This window comes from Eptatretus burgeri, chromosome 2 (assembly GCF_056783735.1).
Source record: "Eptatretus burgeri isolate ZD-2024b chromosome 2, Ebu_testis_v1, whole genome shotgun sequence".
Taxonomy (NCBI): Eukaryota; Metazoa; Chordata; class Myxini; order Myxiniformes; family Myxinidae; genus Eptatretus; species Eptatretus burgeri.
The window spans coordinates 74,873,837-74,894,052 of record NC_140962.1 but is presented as its reverse complement, the minus strand read 5'-3'; the positions used below and the strand labels follow the sequence as shown (position 1 = coordinate 74,894,052).

Here is a 20,216-nt window from a genome sequence, read left to right as displayed (position 1 = left end):
GTTACGGTATAAACAAGCTGTGGACATTGTTTCATAGAACCATTATACCAAACCAGAAGCAAAAACTATGAATACTCTACAAGTTTTAAGACTGAATATTGATTAAGACTCATTGTCTTTCCACCTGGGCAAAAATTCAGAAAAAAAACCGCTCAGACTAGCTGGAGGCATTGTTCCATAGAACCATTATTCCAAACCAGAAGCAAAAACTATGAATAGTCTACGAGTTTTAGGGCTTTGCAGATTAATTGATTAGACTAATTAACTCAGTCAATTGGTGACAAATCTGAAATTTTATTGCGGGAGGTTCTGCGGCATCTCCCAAAGTATCATCCCTCCAAGTTTCAAGTCATTCTGACCACAGGTTGCAGAATAATGATTGAAAGATTGATTATGGACGGATCGACGGATATGGACCCCCATTTTATGTCGCCTTCGGAACTGACTAATAAAACTCGTATCCAGATCCGGATTTGGATCTTCACCAACATCAAATCAATATGTCCTTGTCACACATCCAAGCTGCCCACCAAGTTTCATCCGAATCTGTCCACAACTTTTTGAGATATCCTGCACGCAGAGAGACAGACAGGGGTGAAAACATAACCTCCTTCCACCTTCGGTGGCAGAGGTAATAAAAACATTAACATGAATTGCTTTTTAATAAATGTTGTCATGCTTGTGGTTGGATACAGTACATATTGTACATATTGCTTGTGGCAGGCTTATTCAGGTGTGCCAAGCTGTCCAGTTGAGGTTGAAAGCTCAGAAGATGAAATGGAAGCTGATTCACTTGGGATGTTTTTTTGAAAAACTTCATAATTGAGACTTGGGTGGCTGCCTTCATTTTCTGCTCGGAGACCTCCTTGTAACATTTCACAACATTCTCCATCTCCCTCTGCACCTTATAACTTCTCACGCAGTCGGGATCGTATTCATCACGAACGGCTCGCTCGGGATAACGGAGCACATACGGCTTGCTCGGGATGACGGAGCACGTACGGCCCGCTCGGGATGACGGAGCACGAACGGCCCCTCGGGATGACGGAGCACGAACGGCCCCTCGGGATGACGGAGCACGAACGGCCCGCTCGGGAGGACGGAGCACGGACGGCTCGCTCGGTAGGACGGAGCACGAACGGCTCACTCGGGAGGACGGAGCACGAACGGCTCGCTCGGGAGGACGGAGCACGAACGGCTCGCTCGGGATGACGGAGCACGAACGGCTCGCTCGGGATGACGGAGCACGAACGGCTCGCTCGGGATGACGGAGCACGAACGGCTCGCTCAGGATGACGGAGCACGAACGGCTCGCTCGGGATGACGGAGCACGAACGGCTCGCTCGGGATGACGGAGCTCGCCGGGATGACGGAGCTCGCTCGAGATGACTGAGCACGCTCGGGATGACGGAGAACGAACGGCCCCTCGGGATGACGGAGCACGAACGGCTCGCTCGGGAGGACGGAGCACGAACGGCTCGCTCGGGAGGACGGAGCACGGACGGCTCGCTCGGGAGGACGGAGCACGAACGGCTCGCTCGGGAGGACGGAGCACGAACGGCTCGCTCGGGATGACTGAGCACGAAAGGCTCGCTCGGGATGACTGAGCATGAACGGCTCGCTCAGGATGACTGAGCACGAACGGCTCGCTCGGGATGACGGAGCTCGCCGGGATGACGGAGCTCGCTCGAGATGACGGAGCTCGCTCGGGATGACGGAGCACGAACGGCTCGCTCGGGAGGACGGAGCACGAACGGCTCGCTCGGGAGGACGGAGCACGGACGGCTCGCTCGGGAGGACGGAGCACGAACGGCTCGCTCGGGAGGACGGAGCACGAACGGCTCGCTCGGGATGACTGAGCACGAAAGGCTCGCTCGGGATGACTGAGCATGAACGGCTCGCTCAGGATGACTGAGCACGAACGGCTCGCTCGGGATGACGGAGCTCGCCGGGATGACGGAGCTCGCTCGAGATGACGGAGCTCGCTCGGGATGACGGAGCACGAACGGCTCGCTCGGGATGACGGAGCACGAACGGCTCGCTCGGGATGACGGAGCACGAACGGCTCGCTCGGGATGACGGAGCACGAACGGCTCGCTCGGGATGATGTAGCGCTGTTGTTGTTGTTGTTTGTTGAATTATATCCACGCTGCAGCCAAAACACGTTATCACAACACGCTGTGCCTTGTAGCAACTGCCGACTGTGCATCCCTATTGGGACACAAACTGTTCTGCCATCAACAATGGGGCACTCAGCAAGCGGCTTAGGCACTCAAAGAAGCACTCCAATTAAATGGTTGATAAGGACGGCTGGTTTGGCAAGCAATAGCTATGTCCGAATGTCCACACTGTCTTAATTAGACAAATGAACACTTTTTGAGCCTTGGAACTGCTGCTAAGTTTGATTCTGGAGCTGAAATTTTGTAATTCAGTTTAGTTTAATTCAGAGATTCTCCAGGTTATGACATGTGCAGAAATGAAATAGAGCCACAAACGCTGGCATCTCTATGCTTTTATAAAGAAAAAACTTTATCTTGGAGAAATCATTGTGGCCTGCTCTCAGTCAATGCATGGTTGAGCAAGCTAATAAACATGGTGGCTTCAGACCCCAGTGAGGTAACACAGGATACGCCTTAAGTTCTTAGAGAGTGAGGTAGCCGATGATGCACCTGAGAAAGGATATAATTAAATAAGGTTGTTAATTATCTTCAAATGGGATTTTTTAATTAATCCAAACGCCCAATTTTCGCTCTTCCACTTCCTTGGAGTTCCCTTGTTCGTCATGCAGTGTTTCATGGTTTTGAAGTTATGGAGACACGCACAGGCAGAGACGCACACACATTCACACATTGACATTTATTAGTGTAATGTAGATTTTATCTTTTTGTAATAACCTCTGCCATTATGCCTGGTGTTGGCTTAATGGTTAGGGCAGTGGGCATTGGATCCTTGGGTCCTGAGTTCAAATCCCACTCAGCTGTTGAATTAACACCAGGTGGGGTTGACTCTGCCTGTCATCCTTCCGAGGTCGGCAAAATGAGTGCCAGCATGCTGGTATACTGTGTCGGAGTGGCGACCCGTCCAGGATTGTTCCCAATAGCTAAGGAGACTGCTTCGGCGGCACCAACGCTCTGCACAGAGTATGGTCCTAATGGATGGATGGATGGGGTTAACTCGGCCTGTCATCCTTCCGAGGTCAGAAAAATGAGTGCCAGCATGCTGGTATCCTGTGTCGGAGTGGCGACCCTTCCAGGATTGTGCCCAACAGCCAAGGAGACTGGTGAAGCAGCACCAAAACTCTGCACTGAGTATGGTCCCAATCTCCTCCTCCTCTGCCATTGAAAGTCTGTTTGTCTGTTTGTCTGTATGTCTGTGAGCAAGATATCTTAAAATGTTGTGGACGGATTCAGATATAATTCGATGGACGGGTTCAGTGTTTGACAGGGACGAATTGGTTAGATTTTGGTGAAGATCCGGATCCGATAATTTTTTTTTACGTGATTCTTCACCATTGCTTGACTGGGCCACAAACTATACATAACGCGATATCGAAAGGTTACAGACAGATTTGGACGAATCTTGGTGGACAGGTTGGTGTGTGACGAGGATTATTTCATTCAATTTTGGTGAAGATCTGGATCGGAATAAGAGAATTTCTGAATTTTAAAAAATTGATTCTTTACCATTATAATATGGGGGGTCAAAAACGATCAATTTATATAGCATGATATTTCAAAAGGTTGTGACAAAACTAGGTGGAAGAGTTGGTTAGGTGAGAAGAACAAGCCGATTATTTTTTTTTTATTTTTTTTTTTTCGGTCCGGATCCAGATCCGCCCTATCAGTCTGACACAGAACGTAGTGTTCAGTCTGATGGAGGTATGCACTGTACCGAGTGCCGTTGCAATTTAACTTTCTTTTCAGGTCGAGCTCCTACTTTTTTCAGCCCTCTCACCGTCCATGCAACTCCATGATACATGTGTGTTTCGGGTCAGCCAAATGTCCTTAACCCTCCTGGTTAAACTCCCAAAATCGAGGGTTGCTGCACACGTGAACTGTTTTGTTCATCTCCTCTTCCGTTTATGGAATAGCTTTCCTGAGGCTGTACATTCCCCATATTCCCTCCAGGGCTTCAATCAAGCAGTGCACTACCATTTCCTCTCATTTCCCTTCCCTACCCTCAATCCTTTCAGCCCACATTAATCCACCCTATTCAAACCCAATCCTCTGCGTGAAGGTTGCTGCGTTACTTCCTCTGTTCTCTCTCTCCTCTTTTCTTGTTTGTTCATTCATTTGCTTGTCATGTCCAACTGTTCCTTCACTACCACATTGCCAGTTCGTTTCCTTTTTGCCTTCCATCACCTCGCTCTTCCATGAGTGTTGACCTTGCAGAGAAAACAAAAATCTTCCTCCATAATCTATTGTTGGTCATAACACATGGCAAATCTTTAAATGTTGCCGTCACATAATTTGCAAGATTGTCAATGTATGAGATGTGTTGTCTTCCGCGACTAGGAAAACCATGTTTTGGATTCCATAACATAATTTTGGATGCAGTACTGAAGACAATATCCCTCAAATTTTGTTATTCCTGATATGGTGGTGTCACTTAAGTGTGGTATTGTATCAAATGTACATTATGCGGGTATAAAGTTCGGTACATGAACTTCATTTCAAGGTGTCTTTTTTTTTCAAATACAGCCATTGGAATTTCATTTCGGAGCTATCATTCATTTTACTCGCATGACATTCCCGGGTATTTAACTTGATCGTAATTGAAAAACAATTGTTTCAACCATTATTACAGCACGTGCGCTGTATACAATTGCACTGAGTTTGAAATGTCCTCGGCGTCTACCACGCCTCCGGTGTCCCCTGTCCCCCCCCACGTGCCTCAAGACAGCCAATGACGGCCGTCTGGTAGATGCAGTGCATAACCTAGACGGAAATAGCGAGAATGGACGGAAATACCCAAGTATTTCAATGGAAATTTGTGAAACTAATGTGTTATATATGTGAAAACTATTTAATTTATTGCTTGACGGGAAAAAAACCAAGAAACGCGCCCCTCTCATGTACGAACGAACGAAAGACGTCATTTCCGCCCACCATCGCATTTCGCGCCGATCGCCGAATGCTGAAAGCTAAGTTCTTCTTATGCCATCATTCTTTTGTGGCCTCTTGCCACGCTGTATCGAAGGATTTCATTCCTTCTGTTATATATATATAAAGGTGCTTATCACAATAATAACAAGATTTTTACATTTCAAATATTAAGTACGCTTTTTAATTGTTTTTCAACTGAAAAAGCATAAATTGCATATTTTAACATTAGTGTACTCATTTGCTTCACCACACGTGCTGTATTGAAGGATTTCACTTGTAATATTGAAGATTGATGGGCAAGTGATTGTTGTGCATTTGTGCATCTGACTTGCATAAGAACCATATAACTCGGTTGGAAACTTGCCTTGTCAGATGAAAACACCGCTGGTAAAGGACTCAAAAGTGCTGGTCCCTGGATTGCCTGGGCACACACGGAGAAGTGGTTCCATGGGTAAGCAGAAGAGTCAGCGAGGTTGGAAACGGAAAGGCATGGAGGACAACGTGGGCGTTTCCGGGCAGGTGAGATGGATAGAAACATAATCCCTGAGATAAAATACCATTTTCCACTTCGGTTTGTTGCTTTTACATTACATTCTTGTGTGCTCTTGACTTGAGGTTTCTGGATTAATTGTGTTGTCTTTAAGGTATAATTAATTAATTTCTGTTTAGAAAAAATAGAAAAGGTGGAGTAACGCAACTTAAAACAAGAAAAAGAGCAATCGGAGATTGCAAGCCCTCACCAGGACTCGTTTTTTTGTGTGGTGTAATTTGTCTGGCATTTGTGTACTGGTGTGTTACGTCATTAATAAGAGACCAAATTAGAACTGCCACTTCATAACTGCTGGCAGTGATGACCGGGTACCAAGACGTCCCACTTTGCAACCCTGCTTTGATTGGACACTTGACCCTGACCCATGACCTTTTTAAAATTATTACTTAATTTAGAATGGGATTAAAATAAATTCAATTAAAATCTAATTGAAGACCAAATTGGGGTACAGTCTTTCAAATAGGGGTACACTCTTGCATTAGAGTCATCAGAAGGAACTCAAACAAGCACAAAGCAAAGATGAAGTCATCAGGAGGAACCTGGATAAGATTCACATTTCAGCTGCTGCTACTCTACCCTCAATAGACGGTTAATTTTCAGAAAATGTTAATGGTGGAGGCATTTCATGTTTACGGCTGGCAAACACCTTTCTTAGATGTATTTATATGTTCTAAATCAGTCTAGAGGGTTTGCTCGACTGTATTTTCAACGATTAACCCATAAACTTGGCAAATCCAAGATGGCTACCATCGCTTATAGAAAATACCTAAATTATTGTATCTCTAGAACTACTCGACCAATATCAATGATGTTGATGTCTATATTAGGATTTTCACACATGCTTGATCAGTTGGAATAATTTTTAAGTTGATTGTAGGTCAAGGTCATGCATTGGGACAAAGGTCAAGGTCATATTTTGACCTCTTGGTGCAGAAATAGGCATATCTCACGAGGTAGACAGATCAATTTTCAGAAAAATGTTAATGGTGGAGGCATTTCATGTTTACAGGTGACAAACTTTTTTTTGAGATGTATTTATAATTTCAAAATTGATCTAGGAGGTTTGCCCTGCTGTATTTTCAATGGGAAACAAAACACAATAAAGATTGACAGAAACATTTTGCAAAGGCTCATAACAGCTTATAGGGCAGGGCGTGAGGTCAACTTGGACAACATTCTCCAGCATGAGCTTATGTCTGTTCCGCTATCTCTCGCCACAACCAGTGGTAGCCTGCATTCACCAAACAAGTCTCTGCTAGCCTACATATTGACCAAGGATGTACTGACACCACCAACCATTGCACTTGATGGACATAGTTTCCTGCTGATTGATGGTCAGGCGCTAGTGATGGCCCTTGGAAAACCCCGAAATATAAACACATTTGGTGATTATGCCAAGACATTTGCAGAAGCTGTGTACAAGATGGGAGCCACCTTTCAGAGGATTGACGTTACGTTTGATTGCTACAGACCAGAGTCAATCAAAGCAGCAAGAAAGGAAAACGACCAGTATGACGTCTTATCGAAAGTGAGTCAGTTCCACTTCCATCTGACTGGTCCAAATTCATGGCACTTGAAGATAACAAGGCAGATCTTGCCTTGTTACTGTCCAACTATCTTATCGATCACAGCCCTTGTGGTCAAACAGTGGTTGTTGCTGGTGGATTCACTGAAGCTACAATCGTCAAGTCATCAGACCCAACACTAGACTTGTCTACCTATGCTTGAGGCCAACCATGAGGAAGCTGATACATGCTTAATTTTGCACTGTATCCATGCTCATTGCTCATATGGAGTCAATGGTTGTATCAGTACGTGACACAGATGTCCTTGTATTGCTGCTCGCTCACGATGACAAAATGGGATGTACGACTCTGCTGATGAAAGCTGGCACATCAAAACATCCGAAATATATCCCAGTACATGATGTTCATCGTCAAGTACCTATCGACTAAGTAGCATCAATGCTAGCTTTCCATGCTATCACTGGATGTGACAGTGTTTCCAAACTCAGTGGTCACAGCAACAAGACAGCCTGGCATGTCTTCCAGCATCACAACAGCAACTTGAGCCATCTGGGAAAGAGCCACTTAACTGAAGAAATCTCAAAATCAGCAGAGAAGTTCATCTGTCGGCTATATGGAGTACCCGAGGCAGACACATGTGACAAGGCACGAGTTAAACTGTTCTGCATAGGACAAGTGCAAGAAGCTCTACCCCCAACATCTGATGCGGCACGATTTCACATCATGTGAAGCCATTACCAAGCCAGTGTCTGGAATCAAGCCCACATGCCGTCTCCAGTTCTTCCCACGGTAACAGATATGGGTTGGGATCGCAAGGATGGTCAGTTAGTACCAAGACTTCTCTCTCTACCACCTATCCCAAAAGCATGCTCAGAGATCATGTCATGTGGATGCACCAAGGGATGCCTGAGTAAGCTCTGTAGTTGCAGGAAAATGTGCTTACTCTGCATTGAAGCTTGCAAATGCCGCAAACATGCTGACGAATGTCGGAACATTCTACCTGATGGTACATAAACTAAGTCCTCCACACACACACACGTAGTAATGTAACATTACAATATAATTGTGGACATATAAAAGTTTATATTTTGTGATGTTAGATACTTATATTTCTGCAATGTTTGATAGCCAAACCAAAATCTATTACAACCCAACCAGAATCAATGCCACCCATCTGGAAAAGCATATAATTTGATCATAAGAGCTGGTACTGAGGACCATGCTCCACTGGTTGGTCAAGTGCTGGTAACCTCTGACCACACTCTTATTAGGCATCTGATCAAGTAATAATTATATAAGTAAACCAGAACATTTGCAGTTTTAATCAATGTTATCAGTTAAGTCTTTTCACCTGTCTCGTCTGTATTTAACTTAAATTTTCAAGTTTATATTCACATATCGGATCAAAGGTCTATTCTAAAATATGACAAGGACAATTGAACATCGAGTTGCTAAAGGCACTGAAATTTTAAGAATGCCATTATACAGGCACATGATCGTTCTCAGTAGATAATAAAGTATGATTTAGAATGTTGCTGTTATATCTAGTTATTTTGTAAAAGAAAAGGGAGTCGTCATGATCGTTATTTTCACTGTCTCATGTCATGTTTGCAAGACACAATGAAGAGAACCTCATTTTGGAGTTGACATCCTCCATGCTGGATTCTGTAGTTAATGTGGTACATGTTTTGAAGCATTACAGCTTGTAACAGGCTTTAATGAACATTATAAGATATGTATTGCATGCATGTGTTGATATTTGATTTAAGCAGTTTATAAATTAACAGTCTTGCCAGCTGTTTCTGCTTTATTGATATGCAAAAATTCAGTTATGATTTCCCATTCATTATGAAACTCATTTGGTAACTGCACCCCTCTTCTACATTGATCAATGACAAAATATAACTTTAGCTGTATTTATTTACAGCCAGTATATCCCACATCTGAACCATGATATTATGATAAAGTTAAGTCACTCATTTAAAGTCAGTCAGTGATAAAATTTGCCCTAATGTGGTGGCCATCTTGATTTCTTCACATATTGGGGTCTAAATAATGGTCTCAATGGATTCCTTGTACCTAAAAAGATACAAACAGATGTTTTATTTTTGTTCTTACCATGTTTGGCACCAAAGATATGAAAAAAATGAATTTTTCATGTATTGGTGATGGCCATTTTTGATTTATCAAGTTTATGGGTTAACCATTGAAAATGCAGCTGGGCAAACCTCCTCGTTCGATTTTGAACATATAAATACATCTAAAAAAAGTTGTTTGCCAGCCGTAAACATGAAATGCCTCCACAACTTTAAATATGTACATTTTCCCAGATTCTGCCGTCTCCAAACCCAGTTCTGCCGGCACAGTCAAGTGAGCCTCATTCAAGAAAAAAAAAAAAATCAATAACAACCCAGATCAAAAAATCAAATAATTCTGGCTGCCAGACCATGTGTCTGATGAAGTTGAAATTTAAAACATTTATTCCCCATCACTTCTAGATCATAATTGTGAAGTTTCACTTCTATTGATGAAACGATTCCAGAGAAAACATATATTTAATATTTTTCTTCAATCCAATATGATTGCCAAACCATGTGAACTATCACTTATTCCCAAACAAACTTGGACACTCATTGCTTGGGGAAGTTTCCACTCGATCTGTCCAGCCGTTCTGAAGAAGATTTTTTAGAATAAGTTTTTAGGGTAATCGAATATGGCTGCCAAACAGTGTGTCCTATGACATCATATGTGTAAACCTTTTGTTCCTCATGGATAAGCGGTCACACATGTAAAGTTTCATCAAGATCTGTTTCGCCACTTCAGAAAAGATTTTTGAAGGTTAAAAAAAGAAAAAACAAAATGGCTGCCAAATCACGTGACCAATGATGTCATCAATTTTTTTTCCCCTGTGGACCATTTTATCCCAAGATGACCCTCAATTTTCATACTGATCAGATGTAGCGTTCTACACGTAATTATGACGTCATAAATGCACATATGACCATAAATATCACACTTATTCCCCATGAGGAGTACTTGTCGTGTGCCAAGTTTAAATTTTTTCCTTGTTGCGGTTTCAGATTGAGGTCGAAAGTTTTTCCGTTTTTCCAACATGGCTGCCGCACCACGTGATCTATGACGTCATAATTATTATTAAAACATTCTACATGAATAGTCATGCCAATGGTGAAAATTTTGTCTCAATCTGACAAGCGGTTGCAGAGAAAAACACGAAAGGTCTGTGTGGACAAAGACAAACAGACTCAAATGCAATAAATACCCTTTCCTCTGGTGAGGGTAAAAATGTGTTTTTTTTTTTTAAAACCTTCTGCTCTGCACAATCATTAGGTACATAGCAGTGGGCGTTAAATGTGTTAAAAGCACTAGGTTTCCGAAGTTATTATAGTGGGGGTGGGGGGGGGGGTGAGGGGAGAGGGAAGCGGCCATGGAGACGTTGAAATGTATTTTATGCTCAGTGGAGAGTGATCTAACTCTAACCTTTGTAGGTTCCTTATTTTCCTCCTCCAGGAGCAGAGTCTTGAGGCAAGACTGTCTTCTCTGGAGATGTGTGAGCCTTCACCAAGTAAGCAAGATACAACAGAACTGACCGACTTCAATGTGTTGCTATCCCAGGCATTGGAGAGCAATGACCCATCATTGCTCAATGTAGGTCCTCAGAAAATGAACTTTCAATTGTTTTGTGTGGATTGAGTTCTGGAAGGTTAATGCATTTTAATTTGGTTGCTTTTAAGATTTTGTTGTTTATTTTCTGATGGCTGTCTGAACTCTTTACTGCCACCCACAGAAAGTTCTGCAGATGAAGCAGGATAGCCTTGTCTATAGTACTGTGACCCATCTACCAATCCAAATGGTGCTTCCTCTCATACAGGTGGTGGGTATCCATTTCCTTGTGGCTTCATGAACAGTGCTGAAAAAGTTGGTTTCCTTTATGTGTAGTTTTTAGAGTTTTAATTAACAAAGAAAGAAAAATTTTGCAATTTTGTTTTTATTTTTTTATTTTTGCAGGTAACAAAGAGGCTCCAAGCCCATCCAAGGAGGTGAGTCTTGACAACCTGCTTTCTCCTTCTGAAAGCAAATGATTGTCTGTATATTTTCCAAGATTGGTGGAAGTTTAAACAACAATCCATAGGTTATGCAAAATTTAGTGCCTTTTAATTTTATTTTCTTTCTGTAAAGTGAAACTGCTCTCCTTTATAACAAAGACAAGGAAATCCAACACAGGTGGAGGCCATTCAGCCCATCATGCCTGCGCAAACACCACACCAACCCAAGATCATTTTAATTAATGAAAGAAAAAAATTTGTATTTTTTATTTTTTGTAGTTTTTAGCTCGCCTGTTCGAAGAACAGAGAGCTATAGTGATACCCCCAGCGTGAGCGTGAAAATGTTAAAGTTTTAGGTGCAAGTTATTTCCTTTCTAATGTTTTTATCTACCACACTGTTTTTTACTGATTACAATATACAAATACATATATTGCTTTAAAATTATTTGGATCAGACTTCAATGCAATGCTTTATAAAAAAATATTATTAGACGAGTCTTTTAAAAACGATAAATGTATAAACAGGCGAGCATTGGGAGGCTTTGACACCAACTCTCTGGTTTTTGTTGTTGTAATTCTTTTTAATTTTATTTATTTTCTTCCCCTCGGACAGGGGGCATGGGCTTGGTTAAAAACACACATCAACCACACAACCCCCCTTAACAAGACCCCCACCAACAGCACTCCATACACAATCACCCATCAATACTCAAACTACCTAAAAGTCTTATCAACATCCCCATACCCCTCTATCACCATAACTTCCAGGTACCTATCCAATTATAATTTAAACTTATCTACCTTTTCTGCTGTCACTACCTTTCCAGGGAGACCATTCCATGCATTAACTACTCTGAGTGAAAGTCCCCTGCCTTACTTAGTCCAAATCTTAACTCTCCTCTTCTTTACTCTCAGGCTATAGCCCCTGGTTCTGTCACTATCTACTCTGTTGAATAATTCATCTGCACTTATTTTATCTATTCCTTTCATTATCTTAAACATCTCTATCATATCTCCTCATAACCACCTCCTTTCTATTGAATAAAACCCAGTCTCCTTCAACCGCTCCTCATAGCTGAGTCTAGCTAGGCCCGAAATCAATGTAGTAGCCCTATGCTGAACCTTCTCTATGGCATCTATGTCCCTGCGGAACTGAGGTGACTAAAACTGCACACACTATTCTAGATGTGGCCCTCACTAAATTTCTGTACAATGTTAACACCACCTCTTTTGATTTATAAATGATCCCCCTCCAAATACAACCTAAAACCCAATTTGCTTTACCTTTCGTTGTCTGGCATTGTGCTGCCTGCTTACCTCCCATATCTATTACCACTCCCAGATCCTTTTCCTGTGTGACATGCTCCAAAATTAACCCATGCATCATGTAATCTCTATTTTCATTGTTCTTTCCCATCCCCAACACCTTACACTTGCTCAGGTTAAATTCCATCTGCCAGTCTTTTGCCCAATCCATACAAGTATCAATACTTTCTTGAATCTGATCACTACCCCCTCTGCTATCCACCTTACCTCCAAGCTTTGTGTCATCCAACTATGGAATAGGAGCAAGGCGTGGTTTAATTAGACTTTCGGGAACAAATTTCTCAATGGTGTGGTTCCATTTTACCATCGGTTCAAAAAAGCTTGAAAAGCTCATCAATTTTCCACCAGATCAGACTAACGCCACTGGCACCAAATTCAAGTGACAACTTGCATTGTCAGATTTCTCCCATCCTATTACTGGAAAAATTACTTGAGTATGAATATAACTCAGACTAATATGCATAAGAATGACGTTAATTAGCACTAATTATCCATCTATAATTCCAGCAATCTGTGTGTGTGTGTCTGTCTGTCTCTGTCTGTCTGTCTGCTACCGCCGTTTCTCGACGACCACCGGTCCGATCTGATTGAAACGTGCAAGGAATATTGCTGGGGACCCGCGGATGTGCCTTTTCAAGGTTTGATATTAATCGGATAAGCGCTTCCCAATTAGGGCCATTTATCTGTCAACCAATGACAAGACATGGTGCTATGACATCACGAATAACGTCACAATTAATGTTTATTTATTATTAGAATTTTTTTTTTTTTTGCACGATTGATGTCACAATTCTTCTTCTTCTTTGTTTGGTATGACGTCACAATTGACGCTGGGGACCTGAGTATGTGCCTTTTCAAGGTTTGATATCGTTCTTCATCTGTTTCAGCTGTTTCCCAAGTGTTTCCCAAGGTTTGAAAGCTGTTTTTTTCCCAAGGTTTGAATTAATTGTTCAAATTATTAATTAATCCCAAGTTTGAATTTTCCCAAGGGAAACAGCTGTTTCCCAAGGGTTTGAAAGCTGTTTTTCCCAAGGTTTGAATTAATTGTTGTGCTTGGTAGACATTTGTGAATACATTTACAGAGAGAGGGGCGAGAGAGGAGAGTGAGAGAGGGGGCGAGAGAAGGGGGGGCGAGAGAGAGGGGGAGAGAGGGGGCGAGAGAGAGAGAGGGGCGTCACAATTCAAGAGAGGGGGAGAGAGGAGGGGGCGAGAGAGGGGTGTGAGAGGGGCGAGAGAGAGAGGGGCGAGAGAGGAGTGGCGAGACGAGGGGGGAGAGAGGGGGGGGCGTCAATTCTTCTTCTTCTTCTTCGTTTGATATGATGTCACTATTGATGCTGGGGACCTGAATATGTTTCCCAGGTGTTTCCCAAGTTATGGCCATTTATGATACGGTTGGTCCGATCTAATTGAAATAATGCCCCAATCCAGTCGTCGTTTACGAGAGTGAAGGAACGAAGCTGCACCTACGGGCCCGCACTAGTATCTTCAATTTGACAAATGAGACAAACACAAAGTTGTCAGAAACTGAAGCTGACCATCATGTAACAAGAATCAGCCACTTAAGAAAAAAAAATCAGGCTAAGGGTCTTATGAATTTTTGAAAGAGGGAACTCAAACGCTCAGACCACCTCGCCGCTAATCTATATCTTGATACCCTACAAAATAGGTATGATGTGACTTTTTCCGATTTCCGGTTTATAAAGTGGATCATTTTTAGCTCGCCTGTTCGAAGAACAGAGAGCTATAGCGATACCCCCGGCGTGAGCGTCAGCGTCAGCGCAAGCGTGAAAATGTTAAAGTTTTTGGTGCAAGTTATTTCCTTTCTAATGTTTTTATCTACCACACTATTTTTTTACTGATTACTATTTTTTTACTGATTACAATATACAAATACATATATTGCTTTAAAATTATTTGGATCAGACTTCACTGCAATGCTTTATAAAAAATATTATTAGACTAGTCTTTTAAAAACGATAAATGTATGAACAGGTGAGCATTGGGTGGCTTTGACACCAACTCTGGTTCAATTAAGAGTTGAAATCTTCTACTTATTCACGATTAGCCGTGACATCGCACCAGGAAGTCAACCACCATACTGTCTATGGGTTACATCGTGGAACAATTTAACTCAAATGGCAAATAATTTTCGAATTTCTACAAATATGCCTTGGTGGTTGTGGTGATGCAAACCGAGATGGTTTCATGCTACACCAATGACCGTGAGATCCGAGGTTTGTCCGAAATACCCTCGTGTGGAACGGGCCCAGAACAGCCTCAATTCGCCGGGGCATGGACTCTTCAGGGTGTCATAAGTGTTCCACAGGGATGTTTCCCCATGTTGACTCCATTGCTTCCCACAGTTGTCAAGTTGGCTTGTAGTGGATCTCTACTCTGAATAGCTCATTACTTCTCATCCTACAGATGCTCAATTGGATTGAGATATTTTGACTGAACAGGCCACTGCAGTAAGCTGAATTCACTATCATGTTCGTGGAACCATACCTGGACAATCCTAGCCTTATGGTGTGGGGCATTATCCTGCTGAAGGGATCCATTCGCAGATGGATACACTGCTGCCATGAAGGGATGCACCTGATTGATAATGATGTTCAGATATCCTGTGGCATTCAAACGTTGCTCCACTTCTATGAAGGGGCCCAATGTGTGCCATGAAAACACACCTCACATCATCACAACCAGCCTGCAATGGTGACACACAGCATGATGGATGCATGTACTCATGTAGTTTTTTTTTTCATACTCTCGTCCTCCCATCAGCATGAAACAACAGGAACCGGGATTTATCAGACCAGGCAATGTTTTTCCCATCCTCCAGGGTCCAGTGTTTTTGTTCCTTAGCCCACTGCAACCACTGGTTCTTGTTTTTTGCTGAAAGAAGTGGAACTCTGTACAGTCTTCGGCAGCCAATACCCTATTTATGTCAAGGTATGACGAGTTGTGCATTCTTTTATGAGTCTTTTGGCACCAATGTTGTACTGGACTGTCAGTTGACTAACTGCAGCCCATCTGTTCTTTTGCACAATTTGTGTCAGCCTTCTTTGGCCTCTTTCATCAATTAGACATTTTCGACCATTGGCCTGCTGTTGGCTGAATGTCCTTTGCATGATAGTCCTTGATACACAAAGGAAGCTGTTGAGCTTGAAAAACCCAGCAATGTTGCAGTTCTTGACACACTCAAATTGATGCACCTAGCACCTACTATCATACCCCGTTCAAAGGCAATTAAATATTTTGTCTTGCCCATTCACCCTCTAGCACACATACACAATCCATGTCTCAATCGTCTCAAGGCTTCAAGATCCTTTAATATGTCTCCTCCACTTCATCTACACTGATATAAGTGGATTTAACAAGTGCAATCAATAAGGGATTATAGCATTCACCTGGATTCACCTGATCAGTCTATTTCATGGAAAGAGCAGGTGTTCGTAATGTTTTGTACACTGAGTGTATCTACACCAGGACCCTGACAATTGCGGGGGATACGTTCCGGGAAAACCCCGCGAATGTCGTGGTAAAATCCGTGAGTGTGGGGGAAAAATCCATGAGTATTTTGCCATTGTGACAATGGAGACAAGGGGGATAACGTTATCGGTTCCTGGCGGTTCCTGGTTCATGAAAAAGGCTGCAAATGGCGACACCACCAAAGTCGGGGAATTGGTACAATGGGGACAAGGGGGGTAATGGTATTGGTTCACGGCTGTTCTTGCTTCAAAGGGGAAAGTTTTTAAAGTTTAAAATGTTTTCGACCATGAATGCATGGCTTAAGTTTCATTGAAGATGCTTCCAAATAAAAAAAAACATCATCATCAGGTACTGTTTCCAGTTTATTGAAGAATGCATTTTAAAGTCTCTTCACCATACTGCGAAACTAAAACAACATCATGTACTATTTCAATTTTCTATTAAACAAGCACAGCACACGTAACTTTGCAAAATGGTGAAGCCGAAAATAATGATGATTAAGATGAGGTGCACCGGGTGTAATGTCTTGAAAGCTATTACCCTCTGGTATAGCGGCTGGATGAGGGAGGTGGTGTTCAGCAGCAGGAACATAACCTCAATGTTCAGGTGAGCACCATTCAGGTCCGTGAGATGGCCAGGAGCGTTGTCAAGCAGCAGGAGTACCTTGAACGACAGGTTCTTTCCTGCCAGGTACCTCTCAACCTGAGTAAGCAAACAGTTATGGAACCAGTCTGTAAAAAGTTCAGACGTCACCCACGCCTTCCTGGTCTCCCCCACCCTGCTCCCCCGCCCCAAGTACATGGGCAGCGCCTGCCTGTTTTTGTTCTTCAGCGCACGTGGGTTCATGGACTTTACCATGAAGTCCCCTTCGGCGTTTGCACAGAGGAGAAGGGATACCCAGTCCTTTGTGGCCTTGAAGCCAGCTGCTTTGCTCACGCGCTGTGAGATGAACGTTCTGGTCAGCCTCTTTTTCCAAAACAAGCCGGTCTCATCAGCGTTAAAGACCTGAGCCGGCAGGTACCCTTATCCTCGATGAGGTGCGCAAGTTCTGCAGGGAATGCCTTGGCCGCATCGTAGTCCGCGGAGGCACACTCCCCTATGAGCTTCACGTTGTGCAAATTATATCACGCCTTGAAGCGGTGGAACCACCCCCTGCTCGCTGTAAATGGGCTGGAGGTGCCGTTTGTACCCGCTGCGCTCGTGCTTGCACCACCCGCGCTTGCAGAAGAAATATCCAAATATATCCTTTTTGTTCCAGAATCTCCATCCATCTAAATTCTGGCATGATATTTGTGGTAGAAGAAAAGGAGTTTGACAGCATAATTGATATTTGAAGCCCTCACAACAATGTTGCCACTGAACTGGAGAAAGTTGCCACTGGAGAAATCTCGTGCTGTCATAACTGCTCTGATGTGGATACACAAGTGTGTATCTGCATCCTGGTGATTGCTTGATCGTGCCTCGACCTCCTCTGCAATGACCTGATTGTTCATCAAACTAATCTGGACACATTTGTGATCGTCGTCCATGAAAACCTGGAAATTTGATATAATGGGTCCATATTCACTTTTTTCCCCACTCTCTTGATAAGTCGAGCAGTTGACACCAGAGGGTGATTTCAAGGCATCACTCAGTTTCAGATGAGCTTGTTCTGGGCCAGTGATGGAGTGAGTAGACTATGTCATTGGAGCCTATGTTCTCCCGTTCTAAATCCTTAACGGATTTGCATAGGTATCAAATGTTATGTCAATGCACCAACAATATGGAGCAGTGATCTGGATCAGGATGCATCAAGTAAGGCAACCATAGCTGCAAGGTATATTCAGAGGTAACGCATACCATAAGTTGCCATTAATAATGCAGGCATCAGCTGTTGATGGCTCGCCAGATTCGACTTGATCTTCCAAGTATCGAATAAATTTACTTTTTGCTGTTTTGGCCAGTGTTACACCTGTGCATCCCAGAAACAATGACACAGGAGTCAACGGGATGGATAGCACATACTGGAGATTTTCTGTTTCTGTGCTAAGATGGCGAGCCGTCCAAGTAAGTCGCACATGCATTTCAACTTGGCGACTTTCTTCTTTGTTACTCATATATTTTTGACTCAGTCATGTTCAAATTGAAGATTTTGGTTCTCTTGATTGGTTACTTCATGTGGGCAAGATCCTATATGCAGTCCTCCATGAATTCAGCATACTGCCTCTCTCCCTCCTAGTGGAATGAAAATATGTACTCCTTCACAGCCATGTTGGACACTATCTGTCTGGATAGTGTACAGCACTTTCTCTGAATAGATTATTTGAGTTTTCAATGGCACAGATTATCTTCAAGTTATCATTGTCTCTTCTAATTCTTGCTGGGTGCAATTCAGTGGAATCAGCATCGACCGTGCTCATGCCTGAGATTCCATTCAGGGTGGTGACCATTGATGCTCTGAGTGATCCATCGCAGACGTGCATTGTAATTGTTTGTGACTGTTGAAATTCCTGACAGTCTCGATGCAGTGTCAGCATTTACTATTTGTTCAAGTGTGTGATCAACGGGGCATCTGGAGAAGTCATTTTCAACTCGCCTGTTCGAAGAACAAAGAGCTATAGTGATACCCCCGGCGTGAGCGTGAAAATGTTAAAGTTTTTGGTGCAAGTTATTTCCTTAATAATGTTTTTAATCTACCACACTATTTTTTTTACTGATTACAATATACACACACATATTGTTGCGGATTCGCGCCCGCCGGCGTGTGAGCGGCCACGTAACTCGAATCGCGGCACGTCGCCCACCGGACGGACAATCCCGTCGTGACCCTCTCGGACTAACGCCGGGAACTAGTCACGGGTGGGCCTTTTGGCCTCACCACGATCGTGCCAATCGGCTCCCCGCGTGGGATTGGGTTGCTCGCCAAATTCGACCTACTTAAGTACCCACACGGAGGGTAGACCGGGCGATCGCACCTCGCCGCAGGTCGACTTCGGACACGGGCCACTTTAAGCGACCCGTTCCGTACTATCGGGATAACCGAGCGGTGTTATCGTCAACCTCGACGGTTCGATTAATTATTGGGCGTATTTAGCCCACGACCAACCCTTTACGTGAAGTAAGATGGAGATTCAATAAAAGAAAAGACGAAGCGAAACGGGAAAAACAGTTCAACATAAGGCACATTTATTCCGCAGCAAACGGCAAGCACACATATACAATTACCACAATTATGCACCAAAAGCAAATGTAACAAAAGAAGAAACACAACAATTATGCACCAAAAGCAATTGCAACAAAAGAAACACAATGCAGATCTACTACCGACTACCGAGCACACGGCAACACTTATACAGTTTTACTTCACAGACGGCGCCGACAACACATATACTCAAAGCAAAAGAAAAAGGAAGGGGCCACCCTCAACGATGAGGGGGGCAGACGGGCCTGGGGCCGAGACCGCGTCGAGCCTACCCGTCTGGTGATGAGCCGCAAGATGGCGGCGGCGCCCCGACTCCGCGGGCCTCGCTGACACTGCCTGGAATGGGGTGGGAACGGGGCCCCCTTCTCACACTATCTCAGCGCGGGGGGAAACAGGAGGGGGTTGTTGATGCTCGGGGGAATGAGGATATCTCGCTGGCTTGGGTCCCGCGACGAGCGACTCCACCGCGACCTCGGTCGCGCCACCGTCCTCCCCTCTCCGCAGCTCCCCGACTCCGACACGAGCACAGAACCCCACAAAGATCCCCGGCCTCTCCAGCCTCCCCGGACCCCGACAGACACTCTCCCGACCGCCCTCGCCGCCGCCACAACTCTCCAACTCTCCACTCTCCACTCTTCTCAACTCCGTCCAACTGCTAACTCTTCCCAACTGCCCCGATTCGCTCCGCGCTCGATGCTTTGTAGTCCGACAGGAGAAATCATATGCAGATTTTTGGATCAGGAATCGCTCGGGGGCAGAGCCACGCTCCCCATTGGACAGAGGAAAAGTGGGCGTGAATCATTCTTGATCCGCGAATCTGCATATAGCGATTATACTCCGACGCGCCTGGAGGCGGGGCCAAATCGCCCCACGCTCGCTGATAGGACGGAACAGAAGTGGGCGTGAATCATTCTTGATCCGATTTCTCGGAAAGGCTGGTGTTTTTGCACCCGCTGCTCGGTGCGCGCCCTGTAC

At 43.9% G+C, this 20,216-nt stretch overlaps 1 protein-coding gene across 1 annotated transcript in view; it reads left to right on the top strand.

Annotated features, from left to right (window-relative positions):
- The window catches only part of WDR43 (WD repeat domain 43), an 89,539-nt gene that overhangs the window by 40,087 nt on the left and 29,236 nt on the right, over positions 1-20,216 (top strand). The window contains exons 10-13 of the mRNA XM_085869879.1: positions 5,478-5,624; positions 10,710-10,847; positions 10,987-11,073; positions 11,208-11,239. Of these exons, the coding sequence (XP_085726005.1) occupies positions 5,478-5,624; positions 10,710-10,847; positions 10,987-11,073; positions 11,208-11,239 (404 nt within the window). The remainder of the gene's footprint in view (positions 1-5,477; positions 5,625-10,709; positions 10,848-10,986; positions 11,074-11,207; positions 11,240-20,216) is intronic.